This window comes from Balearica regulorum, chromosome 11 (assembly GCF_011004875.1).
Source record: "Balearica regulorum gibbericeps isolate bBalReg1 chromosome 11, bBalReg1.pri, whole genome shotgun sequence".
Classification (NCBI taxonomy): Eukaryota; Metazoa; Chordata; class Aves; order Gruiformes; family Gruidae; genus Balearica; species Balearica regulorum.
Window position 1 is genome coordinate 10,179,538 of NC_046194.1, and position 19,185 is coordinate 10,198,722.

The 19,185-nt window shown below is 43.1% G+C and overlaps 1 protein-coding gene across 4 annotated transcripts in view; it reads right to left on the bottom strand.

Annotated features, from left to right (window-relative positions):
* Positions 1–122: 122 nt before the first annotated feature.
* The window catches only part of PLS3 (plastin 3), a 53,523-nt gene continuing 34,460 nt past the window's right edge, over positions 123–19,185 (bottom strand). For all 4 annotated transcript variants that reach the window (XM_075763235.1, XM_075763234.1, XM_075763237.1 and 1 more), the window contains exons 3-16: positions 14,435–14,598; positions 11,915–12,044; positions 11,337–11,469; positions 9,961–10,042; positions 9,138–9,303; positions 7,810–7,952; positions 6,265–6,360; positions 5,575–5,770; positions 4,998–5,076; positions 4,241–4,355; positions 3,989–4,122; positions 2,982–3,105; positions 2,270–2,394; positions 123–1,433 (exon numbers count right to left, since the gene is read on the bottom strand). In XM_075763235.1, coding sequence (XP_075619350.1) covers positions 1,301–1,433; positions 2,270–2,394; positions 2,982–3,105; positions 3,989–4,122; positions 4,241–4,355; positions 4,998–5,076; positions 5,575–5,770; positions 6,265–6,360; positions 7,810–7,952; positions 9,138–9,303; positions 9,961–10,042; positions 11,337–11,469; positions 11,915–12,044; positions 14,435–14,598 — 1,820 coding nt within the window. In that variant the 3' untranslated portion in view covers positions 123–1,300. The remainder of the gene's footprint in view (positions 1,434–2,269; positions 2,395–2,981; positions 3,106–3,988; positions 4,123–4,240; positions 4,356–4,997; positions 5,077–5,574; positions 5,771–6,264; positions 6,361–7,809; positions 7,953–9,137; positions 9,304–9,960; positions 10,043–11,336; positions 11,470–11,914; positions 12,045–14,434; positions 14,599–19,185) is intronic.

Below are 19,185 nucleotides of genomic sequence, written 5' to 3' on the forward strand. Positions count from 1 at the left end.
CACACCCCGATTCTGGGGTATCTTACAGATCAAAACAAAACAAAAAGTTCAACCAAAACAAAGCTAAAAGCAGCTGAGGACAGGTCACCATGGTGGGTTTCTGTAAATAAGGAGAGAAGGGCGTATTTAAATGTTTTTATTTCAACTAATGCTTTGCCACCATATTACATCACTTTGAATAGCTTGGAATAGCAATATGATCTCAAAATATAGCAAACAGCTTGCCAAAGCAAGATAATATTAAATCCTATGGATATAGCATCTTCCTTCTTTGGCAACAATGCTTCCTTTTATCTGTAAAAATAGTTTTGTGTTCCAGCACATTTGCTGTTCAGTTTATTGAACCCTGCTGTTCATAACATTTGCCTCTTCCCTGCACAAATCTCTCCACAATGTAGTATGGTTTTATATCCAACAGCATTTTAAATAAAAAAGTTATAGTTTTCATGCAGATTTTTGTAAAAATTATTTTCTAGGTGCACAGAACTGAACCAAGATGCATACAAAAATGCATTCACTTCCATTCTCAGGTGTAACTGTGCCATCAGCAACATGATATCAAATGTTACTGCAAGAGGTCCAAGGATGGTGGTATTCTCATATATTGTATAACTTTAAAACAAACAAAAAAAAAGACAACCCCCCCCCCTTTTTATAAGCAGCAAGAGAAAAACTGCCATGCTTTATTTGTAAAGTAATCAAAATAGTTAGATGTATAAAAAAGCACCATGTACACAGAATACCAGAGGAAGATCCATCTTCTTAATTATACATTTCTCATTTAGCATTGCGAGCTGGCCTGCAGGTCCCAACTTGTACTGTAGCTTTATTTGCAAAGTTAAGGAAGTGGTCAAATCTGGAATACGCTTGGACCGTATGACAGAAATTAAACTGGATTGCAGATAGAAATTAGATTTGTTTCCATTACAACTCATACCAACCACCTTATAGCCCTCAGGGGTAAAAAAACACACACCAAGTATCTGAGAAATAATGGAGTGAAAACAGCTCCAGAGCAGTATTGCAAGATGCAGGTCTGTTATGAATGCATTTCTGTGAGCTCTTGTTAAGTTAAACTTTCCTTTGGGAAAAGAGCACGTCTGTAGGTTAAAACTCCTCTCCCTGAGAATTTTTGTAAGAGTTTGTCTTGCAAAGCAAAACAAAGTCCTTTGAACTTCAACAGTTCCTAGGCCAACAGCATTTCAACATGATCACAGCTGATCTGCTACTTATGCACCCAGGGTGGCAGGTTGGGTTTTTGTTGTGTTTTGGTTTTTTTTCTTTACATGGATCAACCCTTTTATACTCGCTTCATTCCTCTGCCCATCAAGCAGGCAAACACAGTCATGACCATCTTCGGTTTCACCTCCACAAGATCTTCTGGAAGAGCATAAACTCTGGCACCAATTCTTCTTGCCATGGACACAGCATACCTATTCACCATGGAAAGATAAGCGGGTCAGCACTGAGACCGCTACCAATAAATGACTAGTCAGCTCTTGCCCTATCTAAGACAATTTTACCTATTATCCTCTTTATTAAGATTCAGAATGTGGAACAGTCCAATCACATCACATCTGTTTTATAAATTTTTTTTGATCTTTTGCTGTATTCCTTTTCCACAGTAGAGGAAAGTGTGTTTAATGTGCAAATTGACCTTTGAATGCCAAGCCCACTTTACCAACAGTTAAAAAAATGTAATTAATATTTGTTAGGGCTAATAGATAGCATGTATAACCAAAGATTAATCATCTAACATTTACACTTCCCCTTCTGTTTTCTCTTTAAGAATAATCAAGCGAGACTATTACCTGTAAGAAACTTTGCTGTCATTCTGCCACAGCAGAACAGTCACAGAACACACATTTCAATGGCATTTTTTAATGGGCATACTTTAAACTTGACAACCTATGATGATTCAGCAAGACATGAGACATACAAGGGTTCAATTTCAAAACCCTGAGCCACCAGCTGAGCACTTCACATGCCTGAACAAACAGGTGGGAAACAGAATATCATCGCTAAGATCTGCTTGGGCTGTTCTGCATTTCTCTGAACAAGCGAGAGAGTCCAGCCAACCACTCCCTCCAGCGTTACAGGCAAGGACAGCAATTAGATTTCAAGAAGTGCTGCCTGTCTAAAAGGTACAGTGTTAAAAGAGATTGAAAACCGCCGTAATAAACTGTGGTAAAAACACTTGCAGCTTAAGGTCAGCGCATAGAAGGTGCACTCTTTCAATGCAAAACAGCTTTTGAGATAGCAAACTTACTTAGCATTATTTTGTTTGTCATCTTCTGATAGATGACCAGTCTTTACAAGGTCATAGTTGATACAACCAGGCTGTATAGCATCAATTAAATCCACAACCGCCAAGCTTGTGCTGATAGTCTTGTCCTAGAGAATACAGGGACAGATATGTAAAGATGAATGTCTAATCCTTAAAGCATCCTTCTCACCTCAATTCAACTGCTCTGCAACGTGCAACAAAACAATCTTTAAACAAGCCATTTCAAAGCAGCGGTGTCAGTGATTATTCCCAGCTGGACAACAGGGAAAACCAGCTGCTGCTCCTCCTTTGGTAATAGTACAAGATCCTTACTCCAATTTACTGCAAGTGCTCTGAAAATACAAAGCAGTAACTGATGTGCAGGCAGCAGGTCTGCCCTGCTGACCAGACCCCAAGGGACAACAGTCACCCACAAATGCTCACCACACAAATGCTCAGCCCCCACCATTGCCCCAGAGCCTGACCACCCTCCCCTCCTTTGACACCCCATCAGCTCTCTTGCCCCACCGCTATTCCCCATTGTGGGCAGCCCTAAAAAGTCTCCTCTCCGGTAGCTTGAAGCCACTTTGTTCCCAGCACAGACAGACTCCTGTCCCGTTTAAACCCCTTTCCAAGATGCCCCTGCTGTTCCTCCAGCCAAGGAAATACTTTTTGGGCACCCCTCTCCTTTCAGATGCAAGAGGGGAACCTGCACCTTGAAGTTCTGGATGGAGGTGGACTTGCCAGCTTCTTTCAGGGTCTGGTTTACCCAGCTGACTATAATGTCATCATTAGCTTTCTGACCATCACCCAGGTCCTCGAGGACATTCAGCGTGTACCTGAGAACCAGCAGAGAGAACAAGATTAGGCACAGAGCCTGGGCAAAGCCCTGGTGAGCGTGCAGCCAGGATACAATGCAAGCCCTGCTTTTGGTTTGGGGTTTTTTTGGTGGTTTTTTGTTGTTGTTGTTTTGGGTTTTTTTTTTTTTACTCCTTTAGCAAAAAGGAAGAATCATCTATCTTATGGGAAGTGTGATTTCTGTTAAAGCATTTAGGCTTTCTAGCCTTTCAAGTCCTTTAATATGAGCTCACAAAATTGCCTGGGCTCAGGACACCTGTTAAATTATTTCACCATTGACCATTTGCTCCATTGGGGTAACACATTACCTAAAGGGTGTGGATCAACTCACAAGTTAGCATTCTGACCTCTAGTGCCAAATAAGAAGTTACCATGCAGCTATTTTGCAGATATATATTATATACTTGCATCATCTTAGAATTCTTCAGAAATAGATAAGAAAAAGAATGATCAACTTTGTTAATGAGTTTCTCCTTCCCCCTATTCCAATGCAGAAGGGGGTTATAAAGCAGCCCTGGGATGTTTCTCAATTTCCAATTAAAAGCCAGAACATAAAAGCTGTGTAAATGTTCCTGCTTAGGGTTTCTGCATGTGGACCAGACTTGAGCAGCAGGCAAAAGAGAGGTGATGCTGGTCAGCAGGATGTTCACAGATCCACCAGCAGGTTCTCTGGAGGTCTCTGCTCCAGCCTCTCACATGCAGCAGGATCAGCTCTGCCAGCTGTGTCTCAGAAACTCCCCAAGGACAGAGGTTTTACAATCTTTCTGGGTGTCCTGTTCCAGTGCTGCAGTGCTCTCATGGCAAAAAACCCTCTCAAATTCTGTACTCCATTCACAACTTTTACATGTCTGAGACGGGTCCTACCTTCTCATCAACTGCCAGACTAAGGCTAGCGTCAGCGTTGGGTTTCCATCATTCAGATCCTGTCCTCCAATGCCAACCAGGGAGAATTTAGCTGGATGCTTTCCCAAGTCTACAGCATAGTTACAGTTTTCAAGCTACACAGGAAAAGAGTTTAAACAGAAAATCACTCACAAATACACTCACTTGACTGGAAGTCTCAAATAGGACTTTTTTGTATCCATGGCTTCTTTTAAAATCTTTTGAAATGCTTACCTTTTTCATATTTGCCCCAAGCTTAGGGTATGGAGGCTTGTTAACCTTATTCCAGTCAACAGGAACTTTGATCTTTTCATATAATTGTAGTATTACCAGTGCATCTTGGAGATCGCTAAAGTGGAAAACATCGATTAAGCCTAACGTTTCAAGATTTAAATGCACTCTAACTTTGTGACATCATGAATGTGATACCATTACTACTCTCTATAGGTTGCTGCAATTTCAACAACCCTAAAAAGAAAAAAATTCAAAACATTTTGTAGTTTTCGGGCCAGGAGAAATGCTCCATGCTCAATGTGCTCACGTAGCTGCTGAGCTAAAGCAGGTTTTAACAGTAATCAGCAACTGATCCAGGGAAGAATTTTGCTACATAAAAACCACCTCTCTCCAATGACTACAGAGACCCAGAGTATCTTGCCTCCTAACTATGTCATCCTGGTTAAGCCCTAAAATTAGGTGACAAGAAATTTAGTTCCAGTTGCTTAAGCAGATCTAAATGTATTGGGATGTCAGGGTACCAATTTACAGGGGAAAATAAACTGTCTTCAGCCCTTAAAGCCAATTGCTGGTGTGCCAAGTGCTGGCTCAGAAATCCCTAAGCTACGGACTGCAGGGAGGGTACAGTGAGCATCTCCCACTTCCTACCATCACCCTTTCTCAAGCTCTTTGCTCGGCACTGTGGGCAACAGGACACCGGTGCAGGCACATCTCTAGTCTGACCTAGTTGGGTCTCTCCCAAGAGCCTGACACTTACCCGTAGAGGTGATTTACATGGGGGTTCACACCAAGGGAGTTCATCCAGTTGCGGAAGGTCCGCTCCTCACGTGTCTCTCCTAGATGAGAGAAAACAGGTTCATGCAACTTCTGCAAGCTCAAAACCGCGTGGGGTTTTCCACCTTGCATGGCAGGGAGCTTTGAGCGGCACAGCTCATCAATTAGGTTTTCAAGCAGAAAAGGGTATTTTTTTCTACTATAATTTTTTCAGAGGAAGAGGGTTGCCCTTATATCTAGTTTTGGATATCAGTTTGATTTCTCCAGGCCTCAGAAGAGCATGCCTTTTGCACTTTCTGCAAGAAAAAGTAGCAGGAAGGTCTTTCACACGAGTGCTAGGTAAAGTGCTGTCTGGGAGCCAGGCAGCCAAGCCCTAATCCCAGTTCTGCCAACAATTAGCACTCCCATGAACGTCTCGCTGCACTACTGCGGTGCTCCTGCCCATCAGAGGAAATGGCAAAACCAACTTCCCAGCCCTGGCACAGCACAGCCTCTTGTGACACAAGTGCTTACTTCAGATATTTCCCTCCCGCTAATTTTGTGACTGATACGGCCATCACCTTCCAGTAGGGTCCAGTCAATGTCCTGGTTTTCAGGCTTCGTAAGTGCTGGGTACTTGTTGAACAGGTTGGCAACGAAGGCCAGGTTCAGTTTGGGATTGCCACTGACCACATCAGCTGGTGTGACAAACTGCCGGCAACCAAGCCGATCTGCCTGCTGAAGCATGTACTCCGCTCTCCGCAAGTCATCCTTTTCCTGCCGGGGATGCAATGGACAAGAGCTGTCATGGAAGAGAAGAGACTACAAAGCAGATGGAAAGCTCCTGACTGTTACCTGGGGCAATGTCACAACTCCACCCACCTTCATTAGGCATCAATCACTAATCAAAGAGATGAAGCATGCATGCTAATTCCTACTGCTGTGGATGTAATTGTCCCCATTTATCTTGGTATTTTTCGTAGCATGGTGCTTTCCAAGTTTAGATGCTTTCAAACTTTTATGCTTTTTGAACTTAGTGGTTCAAAAGCAGAAGCCAGCATGCTCCCAAATGGAGCAAAACCACATATGATTTCTCAGTCATATATGTTAATAGGTGGGTAGTGATCAGGGCTGCAACAACGACTCATTTAGCACATACCCGAGGTGCGCACATGCCCACTGATACTTTACACAAGGTGTCATGGGGTAATTATAGGGTACAGGTAGTTCGTGATTCTACAGCATGAGGACACGACAGCCTGAATACTTACATTGAAACCCGACATGTTAATATTGATCTGAGGCTCTCCTTCTTTCTGCCCTTTAGGCGCAATTTGATTTAGGAGGTGGAAATAAGCTCTGGAATCCTGAAATGGATGAAAAAGAAAATTCATATCTCCTGCACAGCAGTGAATATGCCATAACAATTCATTTCAGGCTCATCTTTAAAAAGTCACTGTGCATAATTGGCTTATGTACCTTTACTGAATTACCAAAATCTGTAAGCTTAAAAGAGAGTATGATGGCAGAAATCCAGGCAGCAGAAAAGGAAACAGAAAGGGAAAAGGTTAGAAATATATGAGATTAAAATTATGGGTTTTAACTGTTTGAAAGCTGCCGTTGCTGCAAGCTCCGGTGCCACAGCCTCCACTGCAATTGCTGGAGGAGGCAGTCACCCCATGCTGCTCGCTCTCATGGCCCTCACAGCCAGATGCCCCAAGGTGGCCCTAACCCCTAAACAAGGCAGCCATTCCTACTGCTACAGCAACGAAGAAAATGGGTCAATGGAGACAAAGTTCAGGCAAAAAGCTGATTAGATGAAGCCTGAATGTTTTCTCCTGTGCCTGCCCGTTAGCTAGAACAGCTTAAAGGAGAGAGGCCAGGGATGGTCACAAATCAGGAGCAGCAAATAGCTGCAGTAATTGTTTATCAACTGCAAGTCCTTTTAGTCCTCAGCACTAAGATGGACCTCAAGCATATCCTGGCAGTCCATGGGTTGTACCAGACAAGCCAACAGACAAGATATGCACACACAGAGGGGATTTCTGGGCTCCCCATGCACCTTAATTATCAATTCTTTTTTTTTTTCCACCCCAACAGTCCTTAAACCCAGAATCCACTTCAGGCCTCCTCCTCCTCCTCAAAACTGCTGGCCATATGAATAAGCTCCAGAAACCTGCTGAGATCAGTGCCCAAACACCCTACACTGACCAGGAGTCACCACCCTTCCTTTCTCACTAGTGCTAAGAGAAGAGAGCCACCCCCTCACATCTTAAAAACAGCTATAAGACTCCTCGCTCCCACTTCTACTCAGCCCAGTGTAGAGAATAAGGGATCTTGTTTCAGTTCCTCTCTCCAGCCCATGATGTTTTGGATGAAATGCCATCACCTGCCAAGAGTGTGTGGAAGTCATGCTCTCCAGGGATGCAGTTAATCATTTCACCCTGAGTGAGTTGCATGCCCATGAAAAAATTATTTCCATCAAAAAAGATGGATTGAGAGCATTTGAAAACACATGAGTAATACCAGTTTTCTACTTGATTAAAACATGCAACAGCTTTGCAGCAGGAGCCCACTAGCACTGCAGGAAACACCCCAGACAGTTAAATGCGGGGCTCAACCTCATGGCAAGAGAGAACAGCACTGCGGTACCTTAAGTACACTGTCCACAAAACCCCTGTTAACCTTAATACACCGAGTGGGCTTAAGAAAGGTCCTTTCTGGGGAAGAAGGGCCTCATTTACACATGTAAACATGACCCTGGCTGGCTCCCAGCCTTTTCCCAGGCACGTGCAGGCCAGGAGAGCTCTTGGTACCTTGATATCAGAGCTGAAGTTATTGATTTTGTGCCAGCCTGCGTTTTCCAAGTGGAAGTTGGCCCATCTTAGGAGCAGCTCTTCTGGCGATAGTTTCATAAGGTCCTCCAGATTTTCACCATCACGAAGTAAGGCAGCCAGTGCTACAAGAAAAATGCTTGTGAGGGGAAGGAAGGAGTTTTCAAGAGGCAAACCTACATGCCAGAATTAGCAACATTTCAGGGGGAGAAGGGGAAGACAATACCAACTACTGATTAAGTCAAAATAATCTGGGTATCAGTGGAGTTTTCCCAAGTTGTTTGTTACACAGAGTATGAACGATCTAGAAAACTGTGTATAAAAAATATTTTCCATTTTCTTGTATAACAAAATTCTCTGGATTTTTACATGCAATGTTTTAAGCTGATGACAGTAAGCTAAGAAGTACATTTACATTATCTCAATGGAAAAGTGCTTCCACGCAGTTTCGTATGCACTGTTAAAAAAAAAGCCACAGAAGCCAAGACAAGCACCCTTTCATTTGGCCGGTGCTTCCCTTGCCATGAATTTCCAGTCTAAGCCAAACAATGTTACCACTTCATGATTGGGAAGTTTAAATAAAAGACATCAAAGCCCCTCCATCCATCTGGGTGCTCTGATAGTCCATGTAGGAATAACAGAGCTCTTTGAATGATCTGAAAAGTTGAAATTTTGGAGGCTGTTGTGCAGCACCAAGCAAGCACAGGGGAAAAGCTGCAGCACTACTTGCCCACCACAAAGAACAGTGGTGCTCACCTGCACCACTGACAGTAGCAAGAAGGCTTTTAGGAGAACCATGTCATTGCAAACACATTGCCAAAGAGTTGAAGCTCTCCTCTTTTAGTTGTTGTTTTGGGGTTGGTTTTTTTTTTTTTTTTGAGGAAGATGTGCAGTTGTCTATAATCCTAAAAGGATGCAAGCAGCTTTTGCCACCTCCCAACACATTATGTACCTACAGCCGAAGCACACTGGGAGAGCCTGCCCAGCCCAAGGCATCACAAAGCCATGCCCTCATTCCCACTGTAGGGCTTGAGCCAAGATGCATCTTGACTTACAGACTTGTGTTCAGCCAGTTCTCCAAGGCTGACACACATTACCAGGATGGCACAACCCACCCACCTGAACCTGCTTCACAGCTATTAACAGGCTGGAGAGCACTCAGCTTGGCACATGTCCCGATGAACCCAAGGGCAAGTACATCTCTTTCAGCAGAGAGGAGGGGAGGGAAGAGACAGCAACAGCCCTGGAGGTGACAGCGCAAGCAATACGGTGTTCATGCTTTAGAAGTCATCACTTATCGTTTCATTTACCTTCATTTCTGCTGAGCTCGATGTCAGCGAACAAGCCGATCTTAATGATCTGCCAGAGAAGCCCGAGGACCAGGTGGGGTTTCCCTTCCCTCAAGTCCTCTGCGCCAATATTGACAACATGACACCCGATGGCAGATGCAGAATTCAATGCCAGGTTCAGGTTCTCCTGCAAATAGCACAGCCAAATGAGACACAGGCAGGGGAGATGCTGCTTCACCTTTCATCCACCACCAGATTTCCCACTCGTCCTTGCCCCAACAGCAGCAGCTCGGAGGAAACGCTCCCAGTTGCTCTCCGGTGAAGTTTTAACAGAGCTGTGGTAGCAGCAGGCTGAATCAATAAGAACTGAACTAGGCACCAGGGTTTAATTTCAGCCTCTGGTATTTAGTTTCAGCCTCTCAGTTAGTCGCATCTAGTGGCGTCAACAAGAACAAGGCTGGAGAAGTGTTAAGTTATACACATACGCACAGGCATCCTCACAAAAACAACCTGTTGTACTATGAAATGATTCATAGATAGCCAACACCAATAACCATATTGTTTTAAAAAGACAGCACTGTATATAATCACGGCAGCAATATCAAGTGTGCACAGCATTTCAGCCATTTTACCTATTTTGTCATTAAGTTAGCATTTTTGTCTTTTGAGCTGTACCCACAGCACTGTCAATCATGCGCAGTACGAAACTGCCTTTAATAATTAAACGCAAGTTATAAAACTCGCTCCTTTCCAGACTCGCACAATAATTCCTCGAGCCATCATGCTGTTTTCATTAATTCCATCTGAATATGAGTTTCAGCAAAAATACAGAAATGTATTATACCTGAATTATAAATGGCGTGAGTTTCTTCTTATTAATTGCTCTTTCATCAATTGTGTCCGGAACAGAAAGATTGATCATTTTGCTGGTAGGAGGAAAAACAATAATATTTGAACAACCCTTAGTATTTAATCTCAACAAAACTCAACGCACTGTTACAATACTCACCACAGTGCACTTCCTTTTGCCTGTTTGGTTTTGTGTATTTTTTTTTTTAAATCAAGGTTGTATAAATCAGAAGTTAATATTTATGTTATCAAGAATGTATTTGTAACTAATAGCTAAGCCTGAAACCTTAAACATGTTAGTGGCCACTACTGATCTCAGCTGCTGGAGCAAAAGGAGCACATGTATTATTCACAGCGCAGTCACTGAACTAGCGCAGTCTCACTGCTCTGTTGACATCTACTGCAGATTCTAGTACAAAAATGTGCTTCCTCCTGTTGTAAAGGTGTACTACTGCTGGCAACAAAAAAACCTGCCCCAAAAAAGGCACAAACACTTTGAGAGCTCAATGGGTAGAATTTTTAGTCAACAGAAAACACGGTAAGTTATTACTTTATATTATGAACTACCTCCTCCTCAGTTCAGCTGTTACCTGAAGACCTGAATTACTTGAAAGTGGGGAAATGAGAAAAAACAAACATAAATCACATGCTAAAGGAGGGGAAAAAAAAAAGGAAATGAAAGGCAATGGACAGCCCACTAAACGTCTTTTGTTTCATACAGAGTTACTGAAATTCCAGGCTGATCCAGTTCTCCACTATATTAATTCATTTATATTTAAAAAACAAACCAAAGCCACAAAACCAAAAGAAACCGCATACATCGAAGGCAGCTGGTGGTTAGCAGCCCTGGGATGCCTTCTGTTTTCATCATGCAGCAAAATACGTTACTTTACTTAGTGCAGCTATTGTCGAAATCAGCAAGAGGATTCCCAGAAAATCCAACTTTGAGTTAATTCATAAGGTCCCTAACATTCCCACAGAGGTTACCATCTGTCTAAACATCCAAGAAAACAGGCTATTTAACACATCTGCCCTCCCCAAGCTGACTAGCATCAGGCTGAGTTTGCACCAGGACAACTTCTGCTCCTGCAAGGCACCTTCTCCCCTTCAGCAAACTCAGACTCAAGCCCAAACAAAAACACTAGACAAAAATATCACCTTGTGAAGTTGGTATCAAAGCTGAAGCATCACGCAATGACAATGCAAGCCTGGGTGACTGAGCCCCTTTTTGTACGTGCAAAACATTATGCACGCACACTAGTCACAAAAACAGCCTAGAATAGGATGAAAATTCCCCTAACTACAGTCTTGGGAAGTTATTGTGGTGGTTTTGTTTGTTTGTTTTTAAATTCAGGAGCTGTCACGACTTACCATAGCACAATCCCATCTCCCACAGCTTTGAACAGGTCATCTGTATTTGGGTTCATTGGAATAACATGCCTACAGTCGGGATCATTTTCCAGGGCTTTGTTTATCCAGTTCACAAAGGCATACTTTTCTTCCTCTAAGATAACCAATTGTAAATTTAATACAGGCTTTTTCATAACATAGCAAAGATTTTCCCAAAAGAATAAGTGTACAATAGCCCAGGGAAATAAAAGCCCCACTATCATTACTACACTATTTTATTAGTCACACAAAGTTTCAAGAAATATGACTTTCACTTCCAATTACTGTTATTTACTCATTACTCAACAACTGTATTATATTCAAGTGTGACACAAGGACTTCCTCAGCAAGCACAGTTAATAAAACAAATAAGCACACATTTAATTTACACATTGCTAATCTTGCATTACCCTCTAATTCTGTCCTGCTCGCACCTTGACAAGAGATCATTCAGCTATCGGAGAACAAAAGCACGGCACATGGCAGGGCAGTAGAAATCTACTATTTTTGGCGTACGGCCTCCACTCACCCCGGAGAGCAGCCGAAAGGCAGAGCGATACCTGAGTAGGAATGCTGCGTCCCCTCGCTGGAGAGCTCTGAGGTCCCCCCGATCGCACAGATTCCTTCCTTCCGGTTAATTGCTTTTCTGAATGTTTTAGCAATATCGCTGCTTTTCACTTCTTGGAAAATCTACAATTTAAAGTGCTCTGTTAGACAAGAAAAACCCGTCTTCATAAAATGAAAGGACCACAAAAGAAGCTATTTCTTCTCAGCTTTAAAGCAAACTGTGTAGTAAAATCAGCAAACGTGAAAGGCCCCGCAAGGGTGTAGTGGCATTAAATTTAACATGGATAGTGGGCAGGGAGTCGTCCCACTCTCTCAAACACGTGTTGCAAGTGCCTACTGAAACAGAAGTATTAGGCATGAAGTACCTCACATACATTTATCTTGTCAAGTAGATTTAAAGAGACCACAAGAAAAAAAAAAGTGAAACCTTTGCAGTCTGATAGCAGGTACACATGCAGCAGTTTCCACAGGACCAAAGTTGAGAAAGCTGTTGTGTAATTTCAACTTCTCTGCGTAAGCCAGATGCTCATGTGACTGTGACTTCAGTTGACACAAAACTTTGTCCACAACCCAAGAAACAATTCTCTTTAAGTGTATAACAGTCAAAACTGCAGTAATGTGTAACCACGAGCAGTCCAGGGAGGATTCCCCCGCCCCCAATAGCTCTCTTGGGCTAACTGAGAAAAGACCCTCATTTTTGAAGGGAGGAGATATTCAGTGCAGAAATATTACAAGTGCCATTTGCACAGGTTGTATGTTACTATTAGTGGCCCTGAGCTCTTACAGAACTGAGCAACTATTAGAAAAAAAATGTATTCAATGACTTGAAAGCCTGCCATAATTCACTCAAAACTTAACCAAATTAATTTCAACCACACTGAAAACACAACTGAAACACGTGCAGGTTCTCTAAACACTACCCAGAAAAAGGCAATGAAACAGCACTGTAAAGCAGAACAACAAAGTGCTTACGTTAACCCCAGAGGAAGGGACTTGCCCACCTGGCTGCAGAGGTGTCACTGCAGGGCCAGCCTGCTGGCTGTCACACCTTACGTTCCCTGTCCCTTAAACACAGGGAAGGTGGCAAGTCAAGATGATGATGCAGTGTAGTTAAACCATCTCCTGATGGCACGTAGAGGTTTTGCTCACCCCAGTGATCAGGTAGAGCTCAGTGAAGACTCAAGAGCCCAAAAGTTTTGGGTTTTCTAGTTGGTTGGTTTTAAACATCAGGATTTTGATACAGATTTATTTATTTTAAAATCGCTGGACTAATTACTAGTATTACATATCTTCTTTGAAAATACATGCTTTAACACTGAGATACCATTAAGCCATTTGGCCCCAACCTCAAGTCAATTCATGTCATCCTTTGTACCATAAACCCCAGCAAAAGCGCTCAGAGTTAGAAAACAGCAACAGTTCTGTTTGTAAAAATCCTACCACTAACCACTGCTTCTACTATACAGCTTAGTTGCCTGTTAAGACGTTTCATGTTTAGTCTATCATTGCTACCATTCAAATGTGACAGAAGAGATTTATTTCTTCCTTCCTAGTGCAAAGTTAAGAGTTATGGACCAGCCCAAACCAACAGCTGAACATGCACCCAGCATGCAAGTGTTAACAAACCACAAACAAACTCCAACTTACTAGTTGACTCCGAACTCAAAAGTTCAGAGGGTCTGAAAATAATTAAGGAATAGAAGGTGAAGATAAATTAAGAAATATCAAGAAAAATAACTGACATGAAAACAGCTCCCTCAATGTACCGCATATACTTTTATTACTCTTTCAGCATTCAGTCATCAGAGTATAAAAAGGATGAAGGGATGGATATTGAACCAGTATATCAGAAGTGTTGTGCTTTTGAAAAAAAAAAAGTATCAAAAATCTGACCTATTTCTACAGAAAAAGGCTGAAGGTTAGACCCATCCTCCAGCTTCTCCTATCTCCTTACTCCTGTTCCTCCCTTTTAAGGCAGCAAACAGATCTGAATTTTCCTAGATTGGCATCTAGGACTAATCTCCAAGTGTGTCTTGAAATGTCCTCTCAAATCTTTAGCAAATACTTGTAGTCCCGTTAAATTGAGAAAGGAAATTATACTGTTTCACTGGGAAAACAAGCATTCATCTATGTGCCTGGAAAACTGAAGAGCTTCCAGTCAATACTGTAAGCTTGGAGAAGTGGAAGTCTTCCTTCCAGTTGTCACCTCATGTGGAAATGGTCTTTCCGCCTCCAACAAAGTTCTCATATAGGAAAAGCATGTGGATTCTTTTTGGGTTTTATTTAAAACCCAACATATTTCCTGGCCAAACCTAAAGGCTGGCATCGACAGCACAAAAGACCGGTCATATACAGAGATCTGTACAAAGAATTGATTTTTACATGGCAAATCCTCAAAAGTGATCAGTTTGTAGAAAGAAAACAAGGATTAGGTTCAACCCGTTCTCCCCCCTTCCTTAGCTTTGTCTAAAAGGAGTCCCCCAGGCTACTGGAAATTCACAAATACCACTTACATAGACAAACTCTTCAAAACTAATCTTCCCATCTTTATTCTTGTCGCTGTCGATCATGAGCTTCTGGATGATCTCTCTCACTTTGTACCCAGGGAGAGGGAGGTTGGCTTCCTTGAAGAGCTCGTGCAACTCGTAGTCACAGATGAACCCATTGCTGTTGAGGTCTGAGGAAGAGAGGGGGCAGGAGAAGGTTTTAGAAACGCACCAGTACCCTGACAGGACCAGCCCCAGACAGCAGGACAGAAACATACCCCTCATGCTCAGAAGTGCTTTACAGAGAGCAACCTGCACACTGGGGACATCTACAACACATGGAGGTAAGGAGGAATCTCCTAGCGTGGCCTGTCACAGCATACCTGTTTTGGGGCCACACTGCACAAAGCATTCATCTTTGCTGAAAGCAAGATCTGTGCAGGACATAGACACACAGCAGGATGCCCACACCAAAAATACCAAGCCCCAGTAATACACTATTTAATGGACACCACCAAGAATACACCAGGAATCAAAGGCATGCAGTAAACACACATGGCACGTCCTCAGAGAGGGTCCCAGCACAAGCTATGAGATCTCTCTGGCTTTGGACAACGGCAGCTTTGAAGCAGAGCTGACCAGGATGGCGAGTGTAAAAGTTTTACAACAGAGCATCTGCATTTCCATAAACGATCTCCAGAGTGTTTCTTTTTACATTTAACTGCAGCTGGCTTTGTGTGTTAAAAAGACGGTAATGAAACGCAGCACTTCTTACCTTCTGAACTGAAAACAGTCAGCTCTGCATTTACATTTTTTATCATGTTAATAATGATGTTATCCATTTACTGCTGACAGAAAATTGCAGCTAGATATTTTAATGCTGCCCAAGAATGGTCTGTAAGGACATTTGCTTTAACTGTCAACCACCAAGCCACAGCAGCACTGCATGCTTAGCGAGACATTATCACCTATTAAATTTGGGAAGAAAGAAAACAAGAATCTAGTGTGAATCTGCAGCTTTTCACATCAACAGATCCCAACCCATTTTGGGACCTCATCACATCTACTGACTGCACAGGGCCAAATCCAGCAGCCCTAGCCTTTCTTCAGCCAAGTGAAGTTTTGCTGCCACCACGGGCAGGCAAGAATTGGGTGCCTCCTTCCTCAGGCTCACCAGGATGAGCAGACAGTGTGGTTCAAAGCATGGCTGGTGCCCAGGCTTTGGCAGACTCAGGTCCACGAGCAGCCAGAGCGTTTGAAGCAGTCAGACAACCCAGATTCATGTCCCAAGACATAAGCATGACTCTCTGGCATGTTTGGAGAGACAGGGATTCAGGGCATGTTACGCTGTTACTGGCTCAGTAGTGATGGCAAAATCCCTTTGCAAGTGGTACAGACAGCCCAGGGAAGTTAATTCAGTGCCTGAGCCACCATCTCCTCCCCAGGGCTGGGGCTGTGGGGAGATACCAACCCTGGATTACTGCTGCTGGTGGGGAATACTTGGATGGGCTGAGGAGGTGGAGATTTGGCAGTCTCCTTTGATTATCATTCAACCACAGGCTCTGCAAAGTTGACACAGTGCCTGTACTGACGACCATCAGCTGAGCCCTTTAATGCAGTCTCTGCATTTAAGCAGCTGCGTTACCTGCTCCCCCACCTCCAGAGCTCCTGGCCCTGTGATGCTGCACTGCCGAGTGCTGCTCGCCACCACCGGCTGCCAAAACCGCATCGCACTGCGAGGGCACCTGGTCCTGCTTGGTTGACTTCATCCAGCCACCATTCTGCCCATATCCCACATGAGAGGATTTTTGTCCTATTTACAAGGCAGCAGCCTCTCCCTAAGGATGTAGGGCTAAATTCCACCCAAGCAACAGCTTCTGCTGCCCAAACACCCTCGCAGACTGCAGGCTGCTGCCGGCTCCCCAGGCTGTGCGATGCAAGAGCTGCACCAGCCCCAATATTTGCTTTTGCTCAAGAGGGAATCCCACACTACAGCCACTGGGGTCAGTATTTATGCTTAAAGGGAGATACTTTCAAGCATAAAAGAAAACAATCAAGATAGCTCTAAAGTCCATTTATTTTTAGCAAACTTTGAAAGTCAATTTAATTTTAATGAGGTGGCAGCAGTGGTTTTTAGGTTTTATTTCACAGCAAAGTTACAGCAAGCAGCATGTCCTCACCACCACCCCAACCTTCCTCATTTTCCAGATCCATATGGGATTTTAAAATTGTTTTTAGAAGTTAACAAGAAAGTGAAATTCAAATGCTTAGTGCCAAACATCCAAAGTAATACAGAGCAAACCTGTGCTCCCTCCTATACCGCAGTCCCTAGGTCTCAAACTAAAGAGGAGCATCAATTCCAGTGGACTAATAAATACATTAAACTACTTTATGAAATGTCAGTGTTTACAATAATGCTGATGAAATAAGGAGGTTTAAGCCAATGATTAATGATGGCAACAGGCTGCTGTCTGGCCTTCAATTTTAGAATTTTATTCCAAAAAAATATAAGCTTACAAAGGCAAGCTTTATAAAACAGTCCAGCCTGAGATGTCATCAGCAAACTATTTCCCCTCTAGATAAATTGCAGCTTCTTCTGTTACAGTTTTCTTATTACTAAATCTAACTCTACAATTTGCATCTTTTCCCAGCCTCAAAGCCAGTGAAGAAAATCAGACAAGAAGGGATTGCTAATCTTCAGGGCCTATGGACCCAAACCAAAACTTTGCTTTCACCCTCAGCATGCCTACAGCCAGCATCCATTGCTTTAGCTTGTGCTTGACTGAACTGAGCACAATCCTTTGCCACGCTGTCAAGTTAAGCAGGTAAATCCAGAAACACCTGTTCATCACTTTTTCCAATCAATCCACCACCTAAAAACCCTAAGTTTTACACCTACCCAAATGTTAGTCGGCAAAGGACAGAGAAAAATACGTATTGTATCCTTGATAGGATCACGGGTATAATTTTGATTCAGCTTTGGTAAAGGTTTTCCTCTTGACGTCTCTAGCTTAAGCATTCAGAAGTGTTTCTGAACCATTCTTGCATATGCCATGTCTGAACCTATTCAGAAGTGAAAGGGAAAAAACACAATATATGGTATTTCATGAAGCAGAAGCCTCTTAGGTGAAACAGCAGGGAACCAAGCTCCAAAGACCCTATCTCTAATACATTGGAGATGCACCAGCTGAAATATGCTTAAACCTGTTTAGAGCTCAGTTCTACTGAAGCCCTGCATGTCTTTTAAGGGTACAATCCAGTTCAAGGAATTAAGCCCCAGTCTTGAATTTATATTGGTTTGCTTGCAGAATAGAAACCATTGCTTAAAAACACTGATTGTAATGCAACTGAGGAGTTAACCCAAGCCATTGCTTGGTCCATCCACACTTGCTCAGCAGACCTCAGTCTCAGCCTGAAAGCATCAAATCTGGCTGCAGGGCAGATGTCAGGAATTTACTGCAGTCTGGGTCAACATCTGCCCATTTTGAGGGTTTCATTCACCCCTGCAAAACAGCATCTTCCCAGTCCTCTGGGTGTGCCTAGCTCAAACAAGACTTACCTCTGCTCACTGAAGAAAAAAAAAAAAGAGCAGCTCTGCAGCATGAAGAGCTATCTGAAACACACACTCACATGTGAGCACATGTAACTCAGAAGCATGACACCAGCAATGATGCTGCCCATCTGGAGGGGCTGCACACCAGTGGCTCAGCACCCGCACTGGGCTCTGACAGCCAGCACATGATCAAGCGTGAAGGACACACACTGTTGAATAATCCACCTTAACTCACTCAAAATCCTTGGGTCTCAAGACCCAAGTTCTTCCAACTCTTAACAACATCCCAAACACCCACCTGTAAGAGTTACTCTTCCGTAGTCTCCTGGGAAAAAAAAAATTAATCACTGATTTACGTCACAGATTAAAAGGGCATCTATGTCCCAGACACTTTGGGAGTGGGATTTATGAGCAAGACAGGTCTGTTGGTTCAACTGTAAGACCCCACACCAAGTTACTGGTTTTGCAGTAAAGATACTCTCATTTCAAGTTTTAGCTTCTTGGCCACAGAAGGGCAGATTTAAGTGTTAAAGCCTGATGGATGTGCTAGTCCGTGGTTTTGGCTTGGTAGCAGAGTCGAGCAACCTTAACTAGAGATTGACTATGTGGTGGAATATGGATCCATTCTTCTCTTAACATGTCAAAAAGCCTTTAGCCCTGTAAACATGACAAACAGGCCTGAGACCCCTATCCCACAGAGCAGCTGCTTCCCTTCCTGCTGTCTCTGATGCCCCCCTGGCATCACAGACAAATGAACAAAGTAGCAGCATAAAAAAGAAAAAAAAAAAACGTAGTCACCTTTGCAGTACCGACAAGTTCCATAATTATTTCCAGTATTACTGCAGGCACACCATATGGTGCCTTGCTGGATGTCCTGCAACAGGGCCAGACATCAGACAGAAGGTGGTCTAAAATCCCTCTCTCACAAAATCTGAAATGGTATTCAACAGCTGAAGAGGCTGTCAAAATAGAAGCTATCTCAAATGAAATCCTTCGGCGTATGGCCCAGAATTACTAATGGAAGAAAGCAAAATTGTTTTAACAGACAAGCTACAGCCTGGATTCATTATAATCTGCCTGATGGAAAGGAAACTACAGCACATCAGAAGTTTCCTATTCCTACTGAAAGATGCATGCATGCCAGTGTACTAAACCTGGGAAAGGTCACTGCAGTGATGTATGGCACCATCTTCTGCCCATATGCAGGTGGGGCAGCAAAGCCACA